This window comes from Botryllus schlosseri, chromosome 13 (assembly GCF_051294905.1).
Source record: "Botryllus schlosseri isolate E-star chromosome 13, Bs_hap1, whole genome shotgun sequence".
NCBI lineage: Eukaryota > Metazoa > Chordata > Ascidiacea > Stolidobranchia > Styelidae > Botryllus > Botryllus schlosseri.
The window spans coordinates 5,371,752-5,399,702 of record NC_137248.1 but is presented as its reverse complement, the minus strand read 5'-3'; the positions used below and the strand labels follow the sequence as shown (position 1 = coordinate 5,399,702).

Here is a 27,951-nt window from a genome sequence, read left to right as displayed (position 1 = left end):
CTCTTGTATCATTTAAATAGAACGAATATCGTGTATAGGGTTATATTAGTCATCAACAATGGGAGCCGGCTTTAATTGTATATCATGGATATGTACGTGGCTAGATTATATTGTATCGTATCATTTTTTTATATTTCGTAGGATCTGTATTTTGGCTAAAAATTACAGTTAATCGCGTAGTTTAGCAGTTCGACATATGCATGATCGATACAACGCCTTTTTGCATGTATATTCAACTCTATATATTCGACTCGATTCAGAATAAATGGGGGCTAAATGTGTATATTTCAAGCAGCTTGCAAAATGCAATGCGAATATGAATTATGCCTCGTACTGTGAAAATTCAACTTGACTTGACTCATGACTTGACTTGACTTGACCCGACTTGACCTCCAAAAATCGAGTGACTTGACTTGACTCGAGTCCAAATGTGCATTGAATCGAGATGACTTGTGACTCGAAGGTAGAGACTTGATCCCAACACTGCAAAATATGTACTGTGCCATCGGTCATTTTGTGTTATTCGCGAAGATGCACGCGGAAATTTCAAATATAGCTACATCCGGGTAAGCTAAAGTATATGTGACCCCGCGACCAAACCTGAATTATCAAACTCCTTGCCTTCATTTTTCATTTCCACTTGGAGTAGCCTTGGCGTGTCTTGAAAATTGGCACTTCTAATTGTAACTGAGTAGTCATTTACGGAGCTACTTCTACTCCTATAATTTAATACCACTGCTGACTATTGACTACTTTGACCACCTATATGTATATATTTTAGTGGCAGAAAATCACTATATGGGCACTGAAGGGCCGGGTTAATTTTTAATGGATCATCAAAACCTTGCTGAAAGCGGTCGGAATTCACTTTGTTAGCGTATCTCAAAGACGACCATGAATCAGGTCTTATCGTATGTTCAATGCTTACATTGCTTTCATTTTCTATTTGTAGTGATTTCCCGAACTACAAGACTTGCATTCTGCCGGGAGTTAATGCGTGCGATAAAGTTTTTCATTGTTTCAACATGGAAGACGAAATAAATTGCGATGGCAGCGACATCTTCACGTGTAACAACGGGAAGAATATTATCAAGTCGAATTTGGTTAGTTGATTCCAAATTGGTTATCAATCGATCGTTGGTCCTTAGTTCGAAAGGATTTTCGTTCAATTTAAAGTCTCAGTTCAAAACATACGTAGTATATGGCCAACGAAATCGTCGGTTGCTGGAGGTACTGTAGTAGTTGCGGTACAACCAGTGCACAGTGCATAACTTTGCACAACACAACAGACTCGAAGCCTGATGCTCAATTAAGAACCAAATAACTCAGCTACTCGATTTCGCCCAGCTCTGGTTATTGCATACTGCCGATACTTGGACTAGAGATTGTACATGTACAATCTTTACAATCTCTATACCTGCACTTACAATCTTACATCCTATCTTCTATACCGACATCTAGCGGTAGTCGTGAAGACTCGTAGCTGTGCTTATAAACCCGGTCAATGTTTCCGACCAGGGGTGTACACTGTACCGCAGTGCGCAACCTTTATGGCCAGCGGGTCAGATATAAATAACGCAGAGAAGCCGCGAACAAATTTTCTGGTTGTTGAATATATGCTACAAAAATTATTCATTCGCAAGGTCAGCATGTGCATATTTTGTGGTTTTTCGTGGTTCTACTAAATCGCTTGAGCTTAGCTCCAAGATATCGGAATACCCTAAATTAAAAAATCATTTCGTGGGCCACGCACCAATCACGTATAACTACACTCGTGGCGAAGGTTGTGCGTATTCACATTCACACCCGTGTACCAACTGTTATATAGACTGGTGTGAACATACACGAAATCAGAATCTACACTTACACCACAGTATAAATCAAACGGAATATTTCAATTCAAATGATGCTTGCAGGTATAGGGACGCAGTAAAGTATGCAGCATGCACGTATGCACGTAGGATTTATAACCGCGATATAATAATTAGGTACTAGTCTGCCCTCAAGATTACCAGACCACAATCTGACATATCGACCTCGCCGACACATGCAGCATTCATTTTCGTTACGTCAGTTTCGTTCGTCATTACTTCTATGTTATCCTTTCTTTAATCCTGAGTGCAAGCCTCTTGTTGGCCAAGGTGGGTGTCTGATTAAAATACTACTCCGACTCGTTACGGCAGCCTCCTATCTTTTCATTATATCGCAATCGTGTGCATGATGTGGCAGGGTTGTAACCAAGTAAAAAGCTCGGATTCACAAGTCAATATCACTTTTATAGTTTTGACTCGAGTCAAGTCAAGTCATTTTCAATTCACCACCGAGTCAAGTCCGAGTCAATGTTCCCTCTAATTGTTGACGAGTCTGCGCACACTCACCAACTCACTGCGCAGACCCTTGGACAACAGTAACGACTAAGAAAGGTCATCGCTTCGGATTTTTTGTGCGCAACTTAGATTTTCTGTGCGCATGCAGAGATCGTGTCAGCACTGCGCATTTGCCCACGTGCGCTGCTTAGAGGGAACATTGGTCCGAGTCCAAGTAATTGTGTTGACTGGAGTCTTCAGTTTGATTCTTGTTAAAACCACTTTTCATAACTATTTGGTGATATCGAATGGTTCGCATTTATAATATACTAATTTTCCTCACTTTTGGCAGTTTATGGTCGCATTTTCAAGTGCTAGTACCAAAATAGACGAAATACCAATAGTGTGGTTACTTTACTATTCTTCGAAATTACAATGAAATCTCGGTCTTTGCCGTCTGAGTTTCGAGTTATATGACTTGGTTTGAGTCATGCGCAGTGACTCGAGTCCAAGTCGAGTCAATACACAGATTGGCTCGAGTCGAGTCGAGACATTTCCGTAATTTGAGTCGAGTCATCAGAATATCGTGACTCGAGTGGGACTCGAGTCGAGTCATAACTCGAGTTATTACATTCATGTGGTGAGGTGTATTGATTTGACCCGTTCTGGAAATCGGTTGTTTCGATCCGTACAAATCAAATGTGATGGTTTCAATAGTCACATAGGGTTTACGCTGCGGACCTGCTTTGTAGGTTACGCGACTATTCCACGTGATTTCTCTGTTGTCAGGTTTGCAATGGCCAAGACAACTGCGGCGACTCGTCTGACGAATGCAACACCACTCAGGAATGCAAATATACTTTCACGTGCGACAACGGAAAATGCATCGCCCTCTCAAGATTTTGCGACGGTAATGAACGCTCACGCGACGGGAGAAGGGAATGGTCAGAAGTTTGAAAATGTCTTGGAATTCAAGACATAGAATTAGTTAATAAATTCGCGGCTCCGTGGTGATTCTCCTTGCGGCTTGTTGTTGCTGTGTGAGTTTAATATTGGTGCTCGACATCTAATGGTCCTTTGCGCCGGATCTGATGAGAGTATTATATGTCGTATTAAATCATTATAAATCTCCACCAGTGAGTAGGGCATATATTACATCAGAGTACCCATGATGAGAGGATTGACCAGTAGTGTTTCCGGGCGGAAAGGAACGTGGTCTCTTATTTGCTCCCATAAATACTTTGGAGGTTCTTCATATTTAGTGCAGTGGATGAAGTAATCTTCAACTGTTTCTTTCTGGTACGACACAGCTTGTAATAGATAGATTATCACTCTCCAAAATAGTGCTATACGGGCACTAAGTGGTGTAGGTTTTCGTCGTAGATTGCTGCCAGAATACAAAAAACTTGGTATTCTGAGAGTGACAGACGTCATAAAATACGAAACGGCAAAAATGATGCACAATATCTTCCATCATAATAGATCCTTCTTCGACAAACATTTCACTACTTTTGCCTCGGTACACTCGCACTTCACTCGTTCTGCCTCATCAAATGGTTTGTTACTTCCGCGTGTTGATAAATCGTCCTCCCAGAAAAGTTTCTATTATATTGGTGCCGCTACCTGGAACTCTCTACCAGAAGACCTCAGAGATTTGCCCGATCATCTATTTAAAAAACGTTATCGGAAATATATATTAGATAAGTATAATTGATAATATGCCGATTTTGCAACTACTGTCTTATTGTTGGAAAGTACCGTATAATCTACTCTATTGACCCTTCTTCTGCACTGTTGAAACTGTAATATTTATAGCTCGTGTATCCTTGTTGAATTTTTTTCTCTGCTTTTCTTGTAGTTTATATTTATTGTCATTTGTTTTGTGCCATTGAATATAATGTGTATACTCCTTCAGGTGGCGACTGTGTACTAAGGCCTTACGGCCCCTCGTCGTCATCCTGGTCCGTACCGGATTTTCACTGGTGTGACAAATAAATGATTGATTGATTGATTGATTGAGATAGGCCTATTTACGTACGTATAATTAATAATTACCATATGCTGGCCGATGTTTGCTTGTAGACTACCGAACTTTTTGATCATAGACGCCTTCAACTTAGGGGAGATGTGGTAGCGATGGATCAAAAATTGGAAAATGATTGCTGGCCACGAAATGTTCAGCCGAAAACAGCAGATCTTTTGCTGGCTCAGCACTTTGATACAAGCTCTAGCTATCGCGCACATATACATGAATATCCGTCTTTTCAAAAAATATTTATGGACGTTCAAAATTTGTTGCTCGAACGTGTCATCGGTCCCCACCCGGTGTGTCCAATGACACACGACCCGGGGACCTATGACACATATACCCTAAAAAACTCAAATGTGACTACTTTTCTTGCTCAGTATTATAATCTAAGCTGCAGCAAGCCAAAGAAGAATGTTTGGTCGCAACTGTCAAAAAATAGAATAAATATTAACTCAAATGTTGTCATAAAATCACGTTTCGATTCAGGCTCGAGCTTATAAATTTGTGGGTACATACATATTGCCCGAAAATCGACAGTGTGACTTCCATATACCTCGTTATAGCGATAAAACATCATATGCAATTATTAGATAAAGATTTTCTATACGTAGGCATGTTTCATTTGTTTCATGATTAGTATGCTTGATTATTTTGCTTGATTTGGTTATTGTATCATCGGTCCCCACCCTACGAATTTTATACATGAATCAAAAAAAGTCCACTCAAGGAAAGTACTGAAAAAAATAATAGGTGCCATTATATAGCCTGATACAAGCCCTGCACTTCACAATAAAAATAATTGCTGGTTTGTTCGTGTTGAAGGTTACAAAGAAAAATGTATATGTCGATCTAAATTTAGTTTAGACCCCCCAAAACAAAAATCATCTGTGAGAGACCCCATAGCTCGCGCACGTCGAATTTTTTTGTATGTGAGGAAAGATTTTGCCAGCATGCAATTGTAGACAAGTTCACGGAGTGCAATCATGGAATTATCATGGAGAATTTTCAAAGTATTTTCGGTCCCAGTGATCCATCGGTACCACATCTCCCCTATGTGGGCGGGTGATTACTTTGACCCAATTTAGGCATTCTATAGCATAAAAACGTTACCTGATGACTGAAAAAGGTCATTACATGAAGCTATTCCCCAGCATTTGAGCTATTCTATGCGCGCGAGATGAGGTAGAATTTCAAGTCCGACTCACGGCGTCATTGCAGTTTCTTGACAATTTAATTCGCATTGGCCGTTCATGAACCCCCTAAACTATAGTTCGCGTACCGCTGAGGGGTCCATGGAGTCCAGTTTAAGAACCCCTTGCTAGAGAATAGACGCACTAATTATTCGCTCGAATGTAAGTTATCCGCCAGTTCGCTAGTAGCCGTTCTGGCTAAATAATTCCCCTTATGTTGTCGATTCCCGATTGATATATGAGCATATATACCGTGAATGCTTGCCCCCAATAGGAATCGACGACTGCGGAGATAATAGCGATGAGCTGATCGACGACGAATCGGGTTGCTCAAATGCGCACGCGGACCACAGCGAAAGGAGATGCAAGTTGCCGGAAAAATACTATTGCGACGGAGTTGATCATTGCTCGAAAAGGTTTCTAAATATTTTCGCTTTTCTCCATCCAAGATATTTAATTACTTTCGCAAACTTGACACGGATGCAAATAGATTATCCTGCTGGATTGGATTATTTTAGCTCTTCAGGTTGGACATTATAGCTCGATATCGGGATTGGAGGAGTCTGCAAGAATATTGTCTTAATATAGTTGCAATCTATGCTAGGATCCTGTCGGTTATGTTAACGGTTTGACCAGTGGTTCACAATTTTTTTGCCCTATATGGCACAATATAAAAATCATAAAACCTCGTGGCGCAATTACACGAAAGTGGTTTAAAAACGATTCACGTAGTAATGCGATGGCTATGCTTGTTTATACGGACGTATATTTGACTGAAACGAGGTTTAATTTTTGACAAACATACCCGCATTTCATCGTTTTCGGGCAGTGTCTCTCGGTTAAGATGTCTTGCTTATCAGTTGATTTGAAGCGAATCAAAGAATTTCTTCGAGGCGTAGTAGCCCAATGATTACCATACTCATCGGCAACGCCATGATTGCACATGGTCCCGCGTGACTATTTATCAACGATTGAAGAAGACCGCTTTGAATTCTGATATGCTTGTCTGCGTGCCTTATCTTCAATATTATGCAGTTCTTTTCCAAAAATCTAGAAAGACTCGCGGCACACCAGAGAATCTGTGGCGGCACACAGTTTGGGAATCCCTAGGGGTCAGACCGTTATCGGCACACCGGAAAGCAAAAATAAATTACACTCGATTATTGCGAATAAATAAAATCGCAGATCAAATTCTTACTGGTTTATCAGTCACTTTTGAATTTTCTCGGTAATTTGAAACGTCTGCGGTCCTGCGGACTTGAATGCGATGTTCGTCCTATTTATGCCGGGATGAATAAGAAATGAGACGACATGGCGAAACTGCCATAACATCTTACTCTTGTGACGTATTACCAGGGAAGACGAATGTGGTGGCAAATGCGACAAGTCGTTCTACTGCGGGAGTGGGAAATGTATGAACAAGGACATATTCTGCAACGGCGCGCCTGACTGCGATGACGGAAGTGACGAATTGGTATGATCTTTCATTACGTTATGACGTGCGCAGCACTAACTCGATTTCAACAGACTTCTGTCGTGGGACTCAAATGTCGTTCAAGAGCAAAGCTTTCCTACCCACGTTGCGTCGTTCCCCAGACACTGTTATTTGAAAACGTAACATATTGTGACGATGAATCAGACGGTTGTAAAGGAGGTGACTGCTTTAGGTATGCCGCGAATAATGCGAGACTTATCCTATGATGCATGCATATAACTTCAAACATGTAAAGATATGTTCACATAATATATTAACACTAACCAATAACCAATAACCATACTATAGGATACGATTATAGAATTGGTGCAGTGATTCTCAAGTTCATTTGGTGGACGGTCCCCTATTTTACGTAATAAGCACATTACGACCCCAACCGAACGACAGTGGTTCCCAACCTTTTATGAGTCGTGGCTCCTTAGACTATATGGCTTTGAAAGACCGTGGCCCCTTGAGTGAAATAAAAATACATTTGCTTAAACAATAACGAACGAAACGGAATCAATGAAAACGAATAACGAGAGATTCAATACCTCAATGTGAAACTCGCGCCAGATTTTGTTTTACCGAGCTATTTATACTACGCTTTGATACAGGAAGATGGATGTCACTGCGTGCATCGATAAAATTAAATAGTATATTCATATTGAAATGAACCCGAATATTTTCGGCTGACACTCGTCAGGGGTAATCGTCAGCAACTAGTAGAGAATTGGAAAGAACATTCTATATCAACAATCGTATCACAAAATATGACGTCACCAGCATGAAATTTCGAATGTTTGTTTGTTTGTTTTATTGACACATCATTGGCGCTTATCGCTATTATAGTCATTTGCGCCCAGTACATGAATTCATTAACGTCAGATGTCTCTTTTGCTTTTAGCTCTTTCATCGTGATCTTTAGCTGCCATCTTTCAAGAGTTCGGCTCTCTCTTCCTCTGGGCTTTCGAAGGCGCTGTATTTACAGCGGGATCGGCGATGAGGAGCCCAGAAATTTCGAATGAGAGAGCGTTCAATGTACGCGTGGGTGCGATGTGAAAAGCTCACCCTTAACTCATCCACTTAAGATTGATGCTGATCGATCAAAGGCCATTAATTCTGCCATCGGCAAACATCTGTTGGATAATCCGATTTGTGCGAATAATTATCGAGACGACCGATTTCGAATCGTAGGGCGAGGCCGTTCACAATTCCATTTGTGTGCCTTGGAATCAACTTTTATCAAAATACACCAACCAAAACTCTGTCAACAAAAGGAGTTCGTGTACCACCTAAAAATAGTACATTGAACGCTCTCTCATTCGAAATTTCATGCTGGTGACGTCATATTTTGTGATACGATTGTTGATATAGAATGTTCTTTCCAATTCTCTACTTTACCCCTGACGAGTGTCAGCCGAAAATATTCGGGTTCATTTCAATATGAATATACTATTTAATTGTATATTGAAGTTCTGTACCTCCAAGAAGCTCATCGATAAAATTGTGCAACATGCAGTGAAACAGAACATACGACGAAAAAAACAAGCCTTTAGCTAGCTCTATGATACTAACTCCTACATATGAGTGATTTTTGTGTCACAATTTTACGTTTCCGTCAATTAATACGTGTAAGAATTTATGAATGAAACCTTTTATCGTGGGTCCGCACACCCTGCGGTCCCATTGCGAAGGGACAGGGACGGTCACGGTTAGGGGTCACGGTTGAGAACCCCTATGTACTATTACTTGAAACAATAAGACAATTGTAGCTAGAGCGGCGAGATAGCGTAATGGTATAATCCACAGCTGCAACACCAATGGGTTTCGGGTTCGAGCCCGACCAGAATTCCTACCTAAGTGACTAAAAATTGGAGAAAATAAGCCTTGTGTAAATGACCAGTAGTCGACAAACACCATGAATAGCGCAAACAAGTGTTGCTGGCGCAATTGAACTCCATTCACAGTAACATTTTTGACGTAAAGTGGCTCCACGGCCTCTGGCCCCGATTTTGTTAGCGATATGTGAATATCTCCTGTATCTCTACGCCTGCAGATGCCTCACAGTCACAGAGAAGTTTTACATATCGAAAGAGCAAGTGTGTGATGGAATTATCGATTGCCCGGATTTAAGCGATGAATGTCTATGTACGCCGTTACTACAGCCCGCATCACAAATCTGCCAGGGATACCACTCCACGTGCAGTAAGCGCAGATACTGTTATTACATCTATTCGTATTTTTTAGGGTTCGAAATTTCTGAGCTAATTGCACCAATGTCTTCCGCCGGTGTGATATTGAAACGAGCTACTAGCTTTGACGAATTATAATTTTGATTCAGATGCAATTGAAATGTAGAATACGAATAGGTAATAGTCACGAGGCTATTAAATGAGCTTGCACACTAGAATATTACATTTCAGACGGCCATTCTGTTTATGTGAGTTCCGAAGCAGCTATGAAGCAAAACTGCCTCGTGATTTCTCTAATTAAGGAAATACAAATTGGGTTATATTGCAAATTTAGAGACCTCGCGTACCCCCTGAAAATGCTTCGCGGACCCCCGGTTGACAACTACTGCACTAGGCCTTCCTGGATAGACGAGAGCAGTCAACGCATGTGGTTCGCAGCATGGTTTCCTGCACCTCTTAGCACAGGGATGGGCAAATGAGAAGTGGAAAATACGTTGGCGGGCCGTATTTCAATTTTATTTCCAAATAACATTGTTAATAAATGGTGATCAGTGAATGTGTTCATGCCAGGTAATGAGAAATTGTATTTGCTGTCCTGATTCGAAACAATGTTAAACATGATACATTTTAACTCTCCTTAAACCGCTATCCACGTTCTTATATTAAGACTCTAGAACAGTGGTTCTCAAACTCTTTTAGGCACGCCTCCCTTTCTGATAGTGGAAAATGTCGCGCGCCCCTTATCATGATATCACAAAATAGTAAAAAGTGCAGCTAGAATGCTAGCAATCCCAACGGATAGTTGGATGGCGTGGTAGTTTATGGTTGTCGATGTGGTGAGCACAACTATAATAAATAAACAAAGAATCGATCACCGTAAATACTATTTTATTCAAATCCAAATTTTTCGACGGCAATAACTCCGCTTCCACTGGTTGGAATTGAACCAAATTTGGTGAGCATCGTTTCTATAGACAGCCTAACACTTTCATGGGGTGAACAGAAAATTTTCAAATTTTTTATTATTTATTTTTATATAATAAATAGAAACTTTCTTCTCCTGTAGCAAAGCGGTTACTGGCTGGAATTGAACAAAATTTTGTGTTTAGGCTTAAATTAGGTAACCTAACAATTTTATCAAGTAGCCAGTACGATTTGAGAAGAAAAGTCATTTTTGAAGAGCTCTAATGTTCATATTGAAATAAACCCTAATATTTTCGGCTGACACTCGTCAGGGGTAATTCTCAACAACTAGTAGAGTGGTACCTAAAAATAGTACATTGAACGCTCTCTCTTTCATGCAGGTGACGTCATATTTTGTGATTCGATTGTTGATCTACAATGTGCTTTTCAATTCTCTACTAGTTGCTGACGATTACCCCAGACGAGTGTCAGCCGAATATATTCGGGTTTAGTTCAATGTGAATATACTAATCAAGTGTATATTGAAGTTTTGTACCTCCAAGAAGCTCTTCAGATATTGATACAGTTGAGCATTTGAGAACCAAACATCTATAAGCTCACTCATTTTCGTGATGTAACTTCAATTCGTTTGACTTGCCGTCCACAATGATGCAATTCCCATCGTATAGTAATAAATGCGGTAATGTTTGAGAACTACTAAAAGGAACTATACTTCCCAATTGATATATGTACGACGTAGGTACGTCCAATACTGATGAATATGCACAAATTTAGCAAACGAATCCCGTGAAATTTGTTGTGACAACGGCACGAAATGTGTTCGACCAGAAGAGGTTTGTGATGGGCACCATCAATGCAGTGACAAATCGGATGAACAGGCATGCGGAAAGAAAGAAGTAAGCCACTCTGGTTTTTCATATGACTTTTAGAGTAGATGAGGAGATTATGATGTCGTTAATCGGCAAGAAATCGAACAGTGTATTTCGGTAGGCCTATAGGCTCGTGCGCATGTAATCACATTGCTGGTTCCCACAGGGCGACGGTATTGAAGATATTCCATATAACTACTATTGCTCTGGATACGATGATGCCAGTGCTATTCGATGCGATGGTATTCCTCAGTGTGATCTAGCAGATGATGAATGTGGGACATTTCGTCAGGTAATATTGAAGCTTCTTGAATAAAATAGAATCAATCGTCATCGATAGGATTTTATTCCTTCGAGTAGGCATACAAAGCTCTGCATTTGTGATATATAATGCTCCCTATAATTTTATACGAGTCTGCGCAAACACTCCTCCCTACTGCGCGGTCCCTTGGACAACAGTGCGTGATGGTAGTTTTGCATACTGTGCCAGCAGTGCGCGCGCAGCTTAGAGGGAACACTGGTGATATACCAGCTGTATTAGAACTACCCCATGATTGCTTAAATGTAAGAGATTAAGCCCATTCTGTTATAACGGCTTGATACAATTAGGAGTGGATAAAATAGATTGGACGACTACGAAAAGTATTATTTGTCATTTTCGAAATTGCACTCAAAGACCGCACCATATGTAGCTTTTGCCAGCGTCGCCTTCGATGGAAGTCAATATTGTTTCATCACAAGGACCGCAACACGCGAATGAGCCATACCCACATTTGCCCACTTGGAGTAATTTCTAAGCGGTAGTAAAGAATAATGGAAGTCAAATGACATGCGATGGTTTAACGACCTATCTTACAGTGTATAGTTGACGAGGCTCAAATAAGTAATATTCAGCTTCAATCAGATTAGTCTTATTTGGCATGAATGTTTGTAGGATCTGCCACAACACAACATCCCTCAAGAGCCACGCCTGAGTATAGTTATATTTTTGTTCGAATAGAAAGACAATCGTGAGTTCGAGCTGTCGTGTGGAAACGGGTCGTTGGACATTTGTCATGCGATGTTCAAGAAAGACATACGTGGTTCTATCGCCTGCCCGGAGGCCACAAGCATCAAGTTAAATGGAAAGGTATGGGTTAACCAACTCGTTCATTTAGGTGTAGGAATCAAGCACTTCGTTCATTCCTTATTTAACAAAGATTCTGTAGGTGATATTTTTGATGTAGTAGACTGATGGTTGCTGGTGCTCAATGAACTAAGAATTGCATAATACAAGTTTTGCTGTGTAATTCGATGTCCGGTATCTGCTGATTTTGCCGGATTCGATTTCCAAGCTATAGATAAGATGCTTTATAACTTGTTCTCTCTCTCTCTATATATTGAACACAGCACATATACTTGAATCCATTGATGAATGTATGCTAATCCACAAAGTTATACGCAAGTCAATATGAATTGCAGTTATGTGATGGGCATGAAGATTGCAACAAAACGCAAGGGGAACTTATCAGCATTGACGAAAGGGGTTGTAAAAACAGATTGAAATGCTCCCGAAGCAGACCAGTAGATCTCAAACTCGTTACAATCGCGACAAGTATGCTGTGCGATGGAATCACAAACTGCGAGGATGAGGAAGACGAAGATGAAGGTGCAGAATTCAAATTTCCCAATTACACATTCTCGACCTCTCATGGGCATAGATTACAATGGACATTGTATATAGGCCTATGAATATTTGCGGAAGCCTTACTAATATGTGAAATGTATCGGGCAATTTGATCTACCATATTTCTGAAACCCATTGGAATACACACGGTTCCACCACGCTGTACCAGCTTTCAACCCATTCGAATATTATATATATGTTTCCAATATATAACATACTGTATGTTCAAATCTAAAAGTAATGAAATTAATCATGTCTGTTTTTTAGGCCCTATTCAAAATTATCGTTCTCCATTGCTCACAAATTTGATGCGATCCGGATCAATGATTTAATCGATTTTGCTTTTCGAATCCAACTCTACTTCAGACGTCATTCTTTCAATCATATACATCTATTTCGTAAACAAATATATTTTCCTGCCGCAGACCTGTAGCACGATCCCAACTCCATTCATAAGCCGTTCCACTATGTGACTATATACCATCACGGGCGGCCAACATGCAGCCGTAGAATGAAATTTGTGCGGCCGTCGACACGTAATTCAATTATTGTATGTTGGCGGATGTCGACGTCTAAATTGAATTTACGAATTGACTCCCGAAATTTTGAGAGGTTTTAATTAATCTTGAAATTTTTTTCGTGCTTCAATGCGACATCATTTTTCGATTTTAATATAGTAGCGTCCTTCGCAATCTTATCCCCGCAATATACAGAAACGAACAACAGTGAAAATGATGCGCCACATATAGAAATAATACCAACTTGGAATCGTGAGCTCCCCACAAATGAGATTTGTTTCTGGTACGTTTAGGCGAATCCAATGTCTTTCCACTATACCGACAATCCTGATGGGAGGTCAAAAAATAACACCATACAACTAATGACTTGAATAATGAAAATTAGCCCGCCCGAAGATGCTTCATCATTCATAACTTGCCCTAAATTTTCGAAAACACTCCCTCCGTTAACTCTACCGGCGAATCCGATCACATGGGCTGATAAAATGTGAATATTAATGGTAATATGTGAAACTACTAATATTAATGACGAAATTCATTCGTGAATCTGAATTTTTTTTCGCAGTTGGCGTGATCATAATGTATCTCAGTATAACTATTCATAACATGACCAATGACCACTCGCGATTTCGGTGCGTAGCGTATAGTAAGCCGATATGAAAAAGTAGATTAGTACGGAATTCGCTAAAATGAACATGGACGGTTTAACATGGGTATTTGACGTCCAGTTAGTTCATTACGGCTATATGCCCTGGAACGTGGCCGTAGTATTAAGTAATAGAAATGCGGCCGTGAATAGCAAACAGGTCCAACCATGCACTATACATAGCATACAGTAGCAGAAATGACAACATGGAGCCCAAGTAATCCCAAGCGTATGTGGACATTTTGCCGCTGTGAGAGTGGTGTTAACGTTGCGGTTACGTCTTCATAAGTCGATCGGATATGCTTGCAACTCACGCTACACGGTGGGATAATATGTCCTATTGTGCATTCGAGGCCCATAGGCCCCGGTCCAACATAATGACTTTGCTACGACCATTTAACTGTATACGTTATCATAACATTTATATACTATACACTTTGAATATTGCACCTTTAGATCTCTGCAGAGAAAAGGACCCAAACCGATTTTACTGCGAAAACAGAAGCGATGGCTTAACGCCCACAAAGCACGGTGCACTCTTCGTAACAAGAAAACAGGTGTTAGACGGCAAAAAAGACTGCTGGGATAATAGCGACGAATGCCCGAAAGATCAGTTTGCAGGAAATCCATTTTCATCGAGTAAAAGAATGATAAAAGTTAGTACGACGGTAAAGTTATCTGCATCACAAACTTGTGGCGGTATCGATAAACTCTCTTTACATCCAATTCAATGTTCTAGCTTGAAGATGTATATTTTGCCCTACGCTAACGCAAGGACTGCACGGCCGGTGTACTTTTCGACTTACTACAACTCCTGACTACTGAAACATTTAACACACTGACTGCGAATCCTTAACCTCAAATTTGATTTCAACATTTTTCAAATTATACTAATATTAGTATGTGGATCATCAACCTTTTTTAAAATCTTGATTCCTGATGAAATTGATTATGCCTTAGCAACATTTTATTGAAGATGAATACAGACAATAAATTTATTCCATCAGAGCTAGACTTTAGTAGAATGTAAGAAAATTGCTAAACTTCGTACTCAGAACAAACCAACTAAACTCCTATTTATCATCAAAACAATGAAAACGTATTTTAATCACCATAAAAACGCAGACGATAGCAAAGAACAAATCATTATCGCACAACTGCACCAAGCATATGTTTTCACAATTCCGACCCGAAAAGGCGTAACAATATTTCGATGACTCCGATTCCGACTCCACAGTTCTGGTTAACACCAAACTTGAACCAATAAATATTGGAATTGGATGACACTATATATATTTATAGATTTTATATTTCCTGGTTCACCAAACGTGCCCCATTTTCCTGAATGTTTCCGTATTTGTCGATACAGAATGTCCTGCTAACGGTGATGATCTGGGTCATGGTAATTCTTTCAACAGTTGGTAACACGTTTGTTTTCTGGCACACTATCAAGAAACTGCGACATCGAGGCAGGTTGGTTGTAACGTCCATATGCACATAGATATTTCTTAATGATAAGTCTGTTTTATCTCGCACCCAGTAAAGCACATTACATGAAGAGGAATTACATTGTGGTCATGAATCTGGCATTAGCCGATTTTTTGATGGGAATATATCTTTTCGCACTCGCAATAGAAAACAGCATTACTAGCGGGAGGTAAGGTATGGGCTACATCACATTTACCAACCGGCCTACATATAAGTTGGCCTGTGGTACGATTGAGTCTTTGGTCTGTTTCTTGCTGTAGAATTGGCACTATTAGTCAGTGGCGGCTCGTGACAATATCGGGTGGTGGGGCAAGGGCTGCAAGCGACTTTTTATCAAGATGACGTCACAATGGCGTTTTCCAACGTAAACAAGTAACTTAATGATGTTACGGTAACGTGAATTTCCCGACAACAGTGATTTTAACGTATGTGCCACGAGAGGTCTGCCGGTGAGCTGTGACTTGAAGTGTGGTAACTGCGTAAACGGCGTACGGAACAAAGATTCAACGCGGTTTCATGTTCGCACTAGACCTGACTAATTATCTGCAGAAATGGAAATGACTATAACTCGAGAGATTGCGTAAGCCTAATTGGAAAGGTTAACGAGTTCGGACACATACCCAATTGTTATCTCATACATTGGGCCTGTCATATTGAATCCAAAACATCATTCTGAAGAACTAAGAATAGCAGTCTCGGAAACTCGGTCTCGGTACAGCATAGGAGATTTTGGCCTTGAAACTGGAGACTGTAACACGACACATATGGTTTTATTACTGTCTATAGGTCTGCTGCGAAATCGCCTTTGGAAAATATATTACCGAATATATCCGTGGATGAAAGCCATAAACTTAGTACACTGTTACATGACATCATCGAGAAGTAGCCTCATGGCCCTTTTCGGTATGATACACTGTCAAAATTAATGCGAACAGATCGAATTTTGCGTAAAATTTACTGAGGAATAGGCTGATCAAGTGATCAGCTGTTAGCCGACATCGAAAACGAAATAGCTATCGCGCTTGACAGGGGGTTGTAAGCAAATGGCTTGAAGACCACAATTTCACGGTGAAATTGACATTGGAGAATATAATATCAAAGTAAATATTTGAATGCAAATGAGAATGATATCATCATTTCGTCACCTATCTCAGTATGGAACACAGTTAACGTTACCACAGATACACCAGCTTTTGCGTGAAATCCGCAATGCGTTGTAGGCTAAAGTGTCAGATCAGAGCACATCTCTACCATATTCGACCTTGATAACGAAATTACTGCCCTAATCATTGAGTGTCAACCTTGAGACTTGGCACAGCGTTCGATACTAAAATCAAAACACACCGTGCACACCGTGCAAAAGCTCATGACAGATCTAGGTAAGGAGCATCGTTAAAATCAATAGAGACCAATACCGGCTTTTCGTAAAATCTGGTAGCGATAAATGACGAGTCAGCTCTCACTCGACTTAAGAAACGAAATTACCACTAACATAGTTCAGTGACAAACTTAAAACTTGGTACAGCGTTCGATACTAACATTAAGACTTACCGTGCCAAATGTCATAACCGATCTCAGTATTGAACATCCTGAAAATCAATGGATACCAATACAGACTTTCGAGTAAAATCTGTTTGCGATACATGATGGATCAGCACACACTCAACTTCGGAAACGGAATTACTGCCCTAAATTTTAAGTAGAAACCCTGAAACTTGGAGCAATGTTAAATACCACCATCACGACATGACATACCAAGTTTCAAGAGTTTTCATGGTGTGAAACACCATCAAAATCGACCTATACCAGCAACGGTCGACTAAACGCATATGACGGTAGCCAAGTTCAGATATGGATACGATTGTTACATCACACCTTAGGGGCACAGACCTATTGAGCCCCGGTTGCTCGGTAATTTTATGAATAGGAGAGAGTAAATCACCGTTTCTTTATTGTGCGCGGCTTTGAGAGAATAGACAGCGAAAGCTTGTTATGAGCGCTACCGGGGCATGCCCCGGCTAGGCATTCGCAAAGCGAAAACAGAGAAGAGAATTCGATTTTCGCAGAGACTTCGCTATATATGGGCATTTACAAGCGAAAGGACAAGAAGAATACGATTTTCGCTGGGATTTCGGTATATATAGATTGTTGTGCGTCTATAAATGGTAAAGAATTGTTATTGAACAGAATTTTCGGTGGGGCAATGCCCCAGTTGCCCTATAGGACGAGCCGCCACTGCTATTAGTGATGATTAAGCCTACTTATAAGTAGGGCGATTTTTTTGACATGTCAAAAAAAAATCAAAATTAGGTCAAAATTGTTGCGTTAGGTCCAAGAATGTCAAAATTGTTAACAAAGACAAAATTTATTTGCAACCTGCATTTCGTTTGTATCGTACATTTTGCACAGTCGGTGAACTCATCATTTGACATTTTACAGCTTGTAGCCTACTCTATAGGTCTACCGTTGTAGACGGCCCATTGTCTGCTCATTGTGAATCATAAACATTCAAATGAAACAAATATGTTGACATGGTGTTATGCTCAACGTACCGCAATATCCTAACTGAAGCAATAAGACTGCGTAGGCAATGCAAGGCGCATTATAAAAAATCGTGATATAGACACCCGGAAATATCGTACGCCCCTAGACAGCATTATCAGAGTGAAGCAACACGGTATGTCACCAGCAGTGTACGGAGTGTTGGGATCAAGTCACTACCTTCGAGTAACGAGGCCTTCGAGTCATTGCACATTTTGACTCGAGTCAAGTCAAGTCAATTGATTTTCGAACGAGACTCGAGTCAAGTCAAGTCACTCGATTTTTGGAGTTGACCCAAGTCAAGTCGAGTCAAGTCAAATCAAGTCACGCGTCAAGTCAAAATTCCAGTCAAGTTGCCTTTTCGAAGTATGAAGCATGATTACGTCATTGCATTTCGCTAGGTGTCTGAATAACAGATTGATTGGTCATTGATTTTGAACCGATGAACGAATATAGAGTTAAATATACGTGCAATAAGGGGCTGTATCGCTCACTTATACGTAGAACTGTTGAACTACGTAAGAAATTGCATAGCCTCATTTTATAGTAACGAGCCAAGATAGAGAATCGAGAAACGAATTGATAAGATGTAATGCAGTACCCATGTATACATATTGATATGATACAGTTCGAGTCTGCGCCAATGGTTGAGGAGTATATAAACTATATTCGATTTCAATTTCAGTAAAACAAGAGGTTTGGTCAAGGTAAGAACAGAGAACAGAAATATACATTTTGCTATCAAATTACTTTATTATACTAGTTTACGAGAACGTAAACTGTAAGCTTCGATCACTTCGTTTACGGTCAATATATTTGTGAGAGAACAATGGAGGCTCAGTAAAACGCAAGATCACTGAATGATTGGTCGCTCTCACGGGTTACAGCAGCGTTTCGTGAACAATCCGAACATATGCACGATACAGCGACTTTTTATCGACACCGATTACTTGGTGACTTTAAATTGACTTTTCTGATACGCCGAGTCAAGTCAAGTCAAGTCATTTTAGCAAAGTGACTCGAGTGAAGTAAAGTCACACGAAAAAGGTGACTCGAGTCTGACTCGAGTCAAGTCATGACTCGAATCATCCCAACACTATGTACGCACGCACAACTTCAGTATTGTCAGCCAACAGCTGCTACTGTTGAACGTTCTGTCTCCATTCCTGGCAAGCTACTTAGTAAGTACAGACACTTTCTACCCGAGAATGCAGGAAAGTATCTTTGGTTGTACTACAATTTTTTTAATTATTTATACCATAATACGTGATGTAACTACTGGATTCTTCATAGGGCCAGATTTCGTTGAAATAAGTTTTTTCATGTAAAATGTTATCAGGGTTCGAGTCATAAAAGTTTTTCAGGCCAAGCTACTTCGTAAGAACAGAAGTTAAAACCAGAAATGAAGATAAGTAATACAATTCTAACATTATGTTGTAAAACACCTAATTTGCATACGTTAGGTCAAAATTTGGTCACAATCAAGTTTTTTGGGGCAAAAAATGTCAAAATTCAGATTTTTAGGCCGAAATCTTCCGTTTTTTAGGTAAAAAAATCGCCCTACTTTTAAGCGATTGCAAATTTTGGAAGTTATATATTAGAAGTATTTCTTTTTTTGTGTGAGACATGTCAATATGGACGATCGGAACGACATGTTTGACCATAGTATTGATGCCGAGCAAACTCTTACAATTCTATTTCTGTCGTAGCTATTGCACATACGACAGTGAATGGAGGAGTAGTTCCCATTGTACTGGACTCGGAACACTTGCGATGATATCGATACAGTCCTCAGTTGGATTCTTACTGTTGCTAACAACGTACAGAGCCAAGTCGGTTCTCCAGCCATTGAAGTGGGATGAAGGGAACACAAAGTACGTGACCAAAATGCTATTGTAAATTTACATTCCATTCATGGCTCTGCGGCATTGCATCAGGATATGCCCAAGATATATATACAATCGAATTGAGGTTAACAGAATGCTTTTCACCACCGGCCATGGATTGCTATTTCGCTGACCCGCATCCGAGAGCTAGTATTATAGACAATTATTTACAGAGACAAAGAGTGTACAACTGTACATACGGAGTGTATATTTTAGTAGATTTCAACAAACTTTTATTAAAACATTCATTTTGATTGTTTCGTAGTTATTTCTTATATTGCGTTATTATTTCAGATCCACTTTTGGCTTGATAGCTCTGATTTGGGCAGTGTCGATTATTATATCCGTCATTCCTACTCAGGGCTACTTAGAAGACTATTTTGTGTCAAAAGTGGAAATTTCGGAGAGAGTGCCATTTTTCTCGGGAAAAGCATTAAATAAAACGGAGATCGCAGACTTTGTAACTAAATTAAAATGTGTTTTCGAGCAAAAAAGTGGTGAGCAGTTATATCGTATATGGTTGGAAGTTAACGCAGAACGCATGTATGAGTTCGTACGCTTTTAAATGCTAGGTCCTCGAGGAGATCTATCCTGGAGTGAAATAAGAGAGGCTTTGTCAACCGATTACCCAAAAGACTGGCCGCAGTTTGAAATACGCCACCAATTCGGATATTATAGCGAGCACGCCGTGTGTCTGCCTACCATTTTTACCCGGGTATGCATCACATCTATGTAATGCATCTTTCTGACTTTGATAGAATAGCGTGTCTTCAGACATCTGATCCGTCCTGGAAGTTTTCGTTTGTCTTCATCTGTCTTCTGTTTCTGTCGTTTGTTTTGGTTTTGGTGGCCTACGTGTTGGTGTACAGCGACGCGACAAAACACAAGCGCGATATGGGATATAGGGATTCGTCGAAAGAAGATAAAGTACTGCAGGTATTAATAATGGGAAATATGAAAATATAAGCCAACGAAATTGATGTGGAAATCTGTATAATGAGAGTATGTTGCTGTGCCTATTCGGCAGTCTAATGACATTCATTTGCATTTGGTTACTTGACATCTTGTTGCATTGTACACCAAGCATACACAAATCTGCTCAAATTGAATACGGCACTTTCGCAAATGTTACTATGGATGATCACTGATCAGGCATAAATTTCAACATAGGTACCATATGCTATTCGTGGTGGTGGTGACAAAAAACCATCGGGATGATGTGGCCTGTCAGTCACGGTGGTGCTGATGATATTGATTATTAGTATTAGACACTCTTGGTGGTACAGAACTTATATATACAATATACAACGATATACAATTGAATACTATATTCATAGTGAAATAAACACGAATAAACACCAATTAGAGGCAATAGTAGGCAACTAGTAGAGTATTGGAAAAGAGCATTGGTGATACGATCGTTCATTTATACTTATAGACCAGGGGTCACCAACACGCGGCCCACCAAGTCATATTCTGCGGCCCGCGACCTGATTTGAGAAAACCAATTTGAAATGCTGAAATTGACTACAATTTCAACATGTTGCTGTTGTTGTTTCAAAATAAGCTATTCTCTTGTGCCCAATATCACTATTCGTCACTAGCACAAACGGCTGTGGTGATGGCAACAACACTCCATCGAGGGAGAATCAGCTGATACGAATGGGCAGTCTTGACTTGCAATGGCGCAAACACTGCCAAGACCGAGGCGCTTAGAAAACGGCTTAGGGCCGTGGTTCCTAAAACTGGGGAGCGCGCGCCCCTCATGGGGGCGTGAAAGCATCGGAAGGGGAGGCGGAGATACGCTCAACAGAAAAAATTTTGGCGCCCCCACGAGGGGCGCGAGCTCCCCAGTTTTAGGAACCACTTCCCTAAGCCGTTTTGTAAGCGTCTCGGTCTTGGCAGTGTTTGGGCCATTGCAAGTCAAGACAGTATGCCTGCCCATTCATATCAGATGATTTTCGCTCGATGGAATGTTATTGCTCTGTGTATAGTCCGGAATTCATCTTAGGGAATTCTCTTTATTAACAGTCATACCCTTCCATGCCATCAAACTAGACGCTGGGATTGCTAGCATTCTGGTTTCATTTTGTGATATGACGATTTTTGAGTATCAGAAATGGGGGCGTGTCTAAAAAAGTTTGAGAACCATTGGCTTCGGGTTTCGCCACAAGATCAAGCTTTACGTGAAGATGGTCTTTCGGCTAGTCACGTATCTCGCTAGTCCCAATATCGATTCCTTAGTCGCTGAAAATCGTTTCCAGGTATCGTGCACAGCTCACAGTTCAAAATAAAATAAAATTGATGCTAATGATATTTTGTTGTATTTGTAATCCTTTAATAAAATATTATTTCGTTTGTGGTCAATACGCCCGTCGCCTATGTTAGGTGGCTAACCGTCGTACTGACGTAGAGTTTTAGAACGTCGTTGTCTATTTTTCATCGATATCGAATTCATGCGGCCCGCCGCCTCTACGAAATTTGAAAAGTGGCCCGCGACCCGTTTTGAGTTGGCGACCCCTGTTATAGACAATGTTCTTTCAATTCTGGGAAAGTATTTGGGTTTATTTTGATATAAATATATTATTCAATTGTATAATTAGTATTGGTGAAGTTAGTGAGCAAGTTGGTAGATCACTGATTACGTAAATATAACTCGGACGACGCATCGCTGAAGTCAACTGAACTATGGCTGACCGATTTTACCGTATCACATATATCGAGCCTCGAACACGTTTAATCGGTTTTCAAATAGGTTTTCCGCTATCATGTGATATAATCATATACAAAATTAGAAGGTATTTCGTCGCGCTATCTGATAAGACGCTCATGTCCCTTATACGCGCATCGAAAGCTCTATATATCAGCCACTATTACGCACAACTTCGTAACTGGCCTGTTCCGCAGAGGCGGACTGGGAATAACATTGACCGGGAAGCATTATGATGCAATCAAGCGACTAAATTAGGAAATCCGATAGCTATCCATCACGTCACCATTTGTCTTTATTTCCGCACTTCATTTTTCAGGCTCGGATTACAAGACTGATACTGACCAATTTCGCTTGCGTGGTACCGGTCTGCATCATCTCTATCCTGAGTATCGCCGGCGTGAACATTGGCAAAGTGGCATACGCGATCTCGGCAATTGTCCTACTACCAATCAACAGTGCACTGAACCCGCTGATATATTCCAATATAACGGATGTGATATACAGGTCTGATATTAAAACAAAATTTCACAAGTACACGGTTAAGTTATAGCTATATAGCCTACACCACCACCCGGAATATGGTCTTGTAGAGCAGAGGTGGGCCACCTTTTTGCTATCCAAGGCCGCATTTCGATTACTTGTGTATAGCCTATACGGCCGCATTTCTGCACATAGGCGCAATGAACTAACTGGAAACCAAATACCCATGTTAAAATGTCCATTTCCAGTGAACTCCGGACTAATCTACTTTTTTATATCGTATTACTCTATGTAACGAAATCGCTAGTGGTCATGTAATGAATAGCTTCCGGGAGCGGCCATAGTCGCGCCAAGCGCGAAATGTTTTTCAGATTCACGAATGAATTTCGTCATTTATATTCGTAGTTTCACATATTACTATCAATTATTTATTCTTTCTCAGCTCATGTGACCGGATTCACCGGTAGAGTTGACAGAGGGAGTGTTTTCGAAAATTTAGGGCAAGTTATTAATGATGATGCCGACGACGGGTGGGCCAATTGTTGTTACTCGAAAATCGAACTACACTGCGTAATTGAAGGAAATGGTTTCAAGTCCGAAATTGGACAGGCGAGATGTGATTTTTTGGAGCATACATTGCACATTCGGGTTGTCCAACTACATTGACCAAGGTGTAGTAGCGGGGAAACATGGGATTCCTAATTGATGTTTACGTTACCGATGCATGAAACAAAAGTTACGTTTCATAACGTAGTAAAATACTACCGATGTATATATATATATTGACTAAATATGAATATATCCATACTTTGTTTTTGTGGTATTCACGTTGTTTTTCAACTCTATGGTCATTTACACCAGGCCGATAATCTTTATATTTATTCATAACTGCCGACTTGTAGCACGGCCCACTTCTCGGCTTTTTGAAAGACGCCACTTACGCGGATGAGATGGCCTGGAGGAGCTTAGATGAACCCCTAAGACTTAAATACCCGCAACCCATTGGTGTTGCAGCTGTGGATTATACCACTACGCTATCTCGCCACATTATATCCACAACTGACGTTCCAAAGGGCGAAAGGCACCCATTCAAATTTATGACTTGTGACGGCATTCGCGTTTTGACTCCGTCGCAATGGATATTGTTTAAAAACGACAATGATTATTATAGTCGTGTACTTCGATGACGCAGTTGCAGCACATCTTTCGCGAAAATGCAATCGTATACTATACCAAATGTCCTATACTTTTTGTCTGGTTACCACGAAAACTATAGTTATACGACAATCGCGTCACATGCTTGTGAAGCATTGCTCAATTACAAAAGCCGGAAATATATATCAACTTTTTCCCCCATTTGCCACAACACGATATTGCAGATGGCTGCAGCCGGCTGTATCTTCATGTATCTCCGAGATAGCCAACAAAGGCTCGTCACATCTCGCCTCCCGGCGCCGCGCCACGAACTCGTCACTAGGAACAACTGTTAACTTCACTAGCAGCAGAGGATCAAAAACTTCGGGAAGATTAAGTCCAACATCACAAAGGGATACTCTGCTCTGCGCTGAACAATCGCCGGTACATACGACGACGACAACAACGACAGAGGATTCCATTTTGCGGTAGTCATGGCGTAAAACGCATCTTATTAATACAGTGTTTATATTTTATGATATTGTATGAAAGTGAAAATATAAATGTCATATTACATGTTTGTAAATGTTATAAAAATAACAGATTCGCCACAAGACGCGTACCTAAAATCACAGTCAGCCATCATAAGGGACGCGCATTCAGTCAGAAACCAGTCAGTTAGAGGATAGGAACAGACGACACTCCGGCACAAATTTTATGAATTTGCGTTGCATGTGAAATGAGATACCGTTCTGCCTGTGTGCCGGTTCAGATCAGTAATTTTAGACAAGCAGATTGTAGGTCAATGCAGTATTGGGATGCGGAAGTGCAGACAGGCAAGAATCCCGGTAAGATTGCGAAAACATGATTCAACTGGGCCGGTATTTTTATTAAATGACAAGTTTGAATCACGACAATATAGCGAATATTCCATTTGAGTGTAGCATTGGTTCCCAACCGGTGGGGAATTCAGGGGTTGTTGATGGGGTCTCTGAGGGTATCAACTTTCTCCATTATCAAGTTCTTACAAAGTAAAGTCTGATCAAAGTATATTATAGCGAGCATATTTAAAAGGTTAATTTTAGGTGTTGGGGAATGAAGAAAAATATACTGGGAAACACTGGTATATAGGGAGAGTAGCAGCTCGAATAGGTGGCTTATTATTTAAAGTAACTAAATTACAATTTATAGTTAATCTGTTATTGTTTGCCTTATAGTTAAAGACCTAACGTCACTGTGTTTTCACGATCCCCCACTAACTTCTCAATATTCCTATTTATAAATCAATTGCAAATCCAAATGCGATGACAAGATCTGAACTTGTTAAGGACGTGGGAATTGGTGATTAAATTTCCGAAATAACAGATTTTGGTATAAAAATAATCTTGGACGGAGCCCGGTTTCACTTTTACCGAACCAAATATGATTTCGAATAAAAAGTATGGATCAGAAGTAATCTTTGAGCCAGCTGTACACTGGGTTAGCGACTCGACGTAATCGGCCGAATTCCCACAGTGCGCGCACTTGTACTTGTACATCGACTCGTTGCGTATATGCAGCACTACGAATTCTTGGTAATTATTATCATTGAAAACACTTTTACAACTAGCTTTATACTGAGGTGATTGCCGAATTTTAGTTAATCGAAACCTAGAAATCTATCAAGCAAATTCGTCTTACTCTTTCGTAGAAAGGTCACTACAATTTTATAAACTACTATTGACACAATTGAATGTGGAATGGCACTCTCTCAAGAGAAGTATATATATCTGCGGGTCGGTTCTAGAAACCGAGTGCCTCAGTTATTCGATGCCGATTCAAGTTGAGTACTACCTATTATATCTATACAGAAATATTGACCGGGGAAGTTTAAAAATGCATCCTTTTACCAGTCACAGGTAGAAAATAGTCTTGTATTTCGTAACCGTAACTATTTCATAGCTATCTGTGACAATGCTGGTGGTCGATCACTAACTCAAGCACCGCATTACACAGCTTTCCGCGGTATGTTTTGGATGCCGAGTTAGGAACAGGCTCACACGCTGGAAAGAAGAGTATCGGAACTACATTTTGCGTTGATAAAATAACTCTCGAGTCGATCAGTATAAAGGGCCTATAGTTTAGTTAGCCTACTGGAAAACATCGACTCGAATCATTACAATTTGAAGTCGACTCGGATTCGAGTATTCGAATCTTTGTGCACAGCAGTAATGGCGAGAACTAGTATTCACCTGGCTTTATAATCTACATATTAGGGCTCTTCAAAAATGACTTTTTTCTCAAATCGTACTGGCTACTTGATAAAATTGTTAGGTTACCTAATTTAAGCCTACACACAAAATTTGGTTCAATTCCAGCCAGTAACCGCTTTGCTACACGAGAAGATAGCTTATATTTATTAAATAAAAATAAATAATAAAAAATTTGAAAATTTTCTGTTCACCCCATGAAAGTTTTAGGCTGTCTATAGAAACGATCCTCATTTTTTTTTTTTATGCGGCTCTCCGGAAACCCAGACCATCGCAGGCCCTCTCTACATCTGGTATAGGTGCCTGCTCCGGTCTGGGGGTTTTGAAGTTCTTCTTTGTATTTTTTATATTTTCTAACTAAGGGGGAGGTTGAACAGTATTTAAATTAATGTAATGGTTTCTTTTTTTTTCTCTTTTTCATTTCTCTAGTTAGTTCTCAGTAGTTACTACCCTGACGCATCTCAACGGGAGAAAGTTGGTTCTCCCGTGGCTTACTTTTTTTGGGGGTTTTGGTCTCTATTTTCCTACCCATTTTGGGCCTTCTTTTTTTCCTCTTTGTTATTTTCCTACTCTATCGAGTTTTCTCTCTATATTTTTGACTATTTTTGATACGTGTTTGTTGTTTTCTTCGTTTTCTAGTCGTTTTTTGACTTTTCGTAGGATTTTCATCTCCAATCCTTCATTTTCTATTCCTTCATTTTCTATTTTTTTGTTATCAATATCGAGAGCAATCTTCAGGTTTATTATCGTCTTTTTCATAATCGATGCAATGATCCAGTTAATTTTTTCTTTTCCGGTGTTATACATTATTGAGTCATCGTCTAGTTCGAGTCCTAGCGTTTTTTCGATTTTTTCTTTAATATCTGCAATATATTCACAATCAGTGAATATATGTTTTGCACAGTCGTTACTCGAATTACAAAATTTGCATTTCAGGAGTAATTTCCTGCCATTTTTGTCCTCTGTTATATTCCGTCTTCTTTTTTTCTGTCAGAATATGTATCCGTCATGTGCCGCCCGATAATTAATGATCATTTCACTATTAGTTATCATATTCTTCCCAAAACACTTGGTTCTGGTTATTTTTGTCCATTTTATTTTCTTTCCGTGTTGTGTTCGGAGTTCTATCTCATTTTCTTTGAGATTTTTTATTCCTTTATACAATTCTTTGTGGGAGCTCTCTCTCCACTCTTCCTCTTTCCATCCGATTTTTTTTGCCAATTCTATGTTATCCACCCAACTTTTTGGTGTAGGATATTTGTGTCTTTCGTTATTATTATAGAGGTTGGGTCGGATGGCTTTTATTTTTGTTCCGACCTCATATATGGCATATTTATGCCATATTTCGGTCGGTTTTTCCAGATTTTTGAGTATCGCGATCTTTTCGAGTTCTACTGCTTTGACTCGTGACTCAATATCCGGGATTCGGAGTCCACCTTTTTCTCTTTCGGCGATCAGCGTTTTACGTGATATTGCCTCCATTTTGTGGGGGAGCCATAGGAATTTAAAGTATATTTTTTCGAGTTCCTTCAGGTCTTCTTTTTTCGGTGGTATGACTCGGGCATTATACAGGATTTTAGTTGTGGCCAAGGAGTTCAAGATGGCTTTTTTTCCAATCCAGGTCAATTTTCTGTACCTGTAGG

General features: G+C 40.0%; 1 protein-coding gene across 5 annotated transcripts in view; it reads left to right on the top strand.

Moving 5' to 3' along the window:
• LOC145454789 (uncharacterized) overlaps positions 1 to 24,633 on the top strand; it is a 43,237-nt gene extending 18,604 nt beyond the window's left edge. For 3 of the 5 annotated variants that reach the window (XM_080332775.1, XM_080332772.1, XM_080332771.1), the window contains 19 exons: positions 953 to 1,103; positions 3,096 to 3,216; positions 5,800 to 5,941; positions 6,882 to 6,999; positions 7,053 to 7,192; positions 9,059 to 9,207; positions 10,893 to 11,014; positions 11,154 to 11,279; positions 11,988 to 12,116; positions 12,449 to 12,635; positions 14,274 to 14,473; positions 15,187 to 15,290; positions 15,358 to 15,474; positions 19,556 to 19,720; positions 20,027 to 20,229; positions 20,305 to 20,447; positions 20,507 to 20,668; positions 22,762 to 22,949; positions 24,305 to 24,633. In XM_080332775.1, the coding sequence (XP_080188901.1) occupies positions 953 to 1,103; positions 3,096 to 3,216; positions 5,800 to 5,941; positions 6,882 to 6,999; positions 7,053 to 7,192; positions 9,059 to 9,207; positions 10,893 to 11,014; positions 11,154 to 11,279; positions 11,988 to 12,116; positions 12,449 to 12,635; positions 14,274 to 14,473; positions 15,187 to 15,290; positions 15,358 to 15,474; positions 19,556 to 19,720; positions 20,027 to 20,229; positions 20,305 to 20,447; positions 20,507 to 20,668; positions 22,762 to 22,949; positions 24,305 to 24,551 (2,914 nt within the window). In that variant the 3' untranslated portion in view covers positions 24,552 to 24,633. The other 2 variants (XM_080332773.1, XM_080332774.1) reach the window with 2 other exon arrangements.
• Positions 24,634 to 27,951: the final 3,318 nt, after the last annotated feature.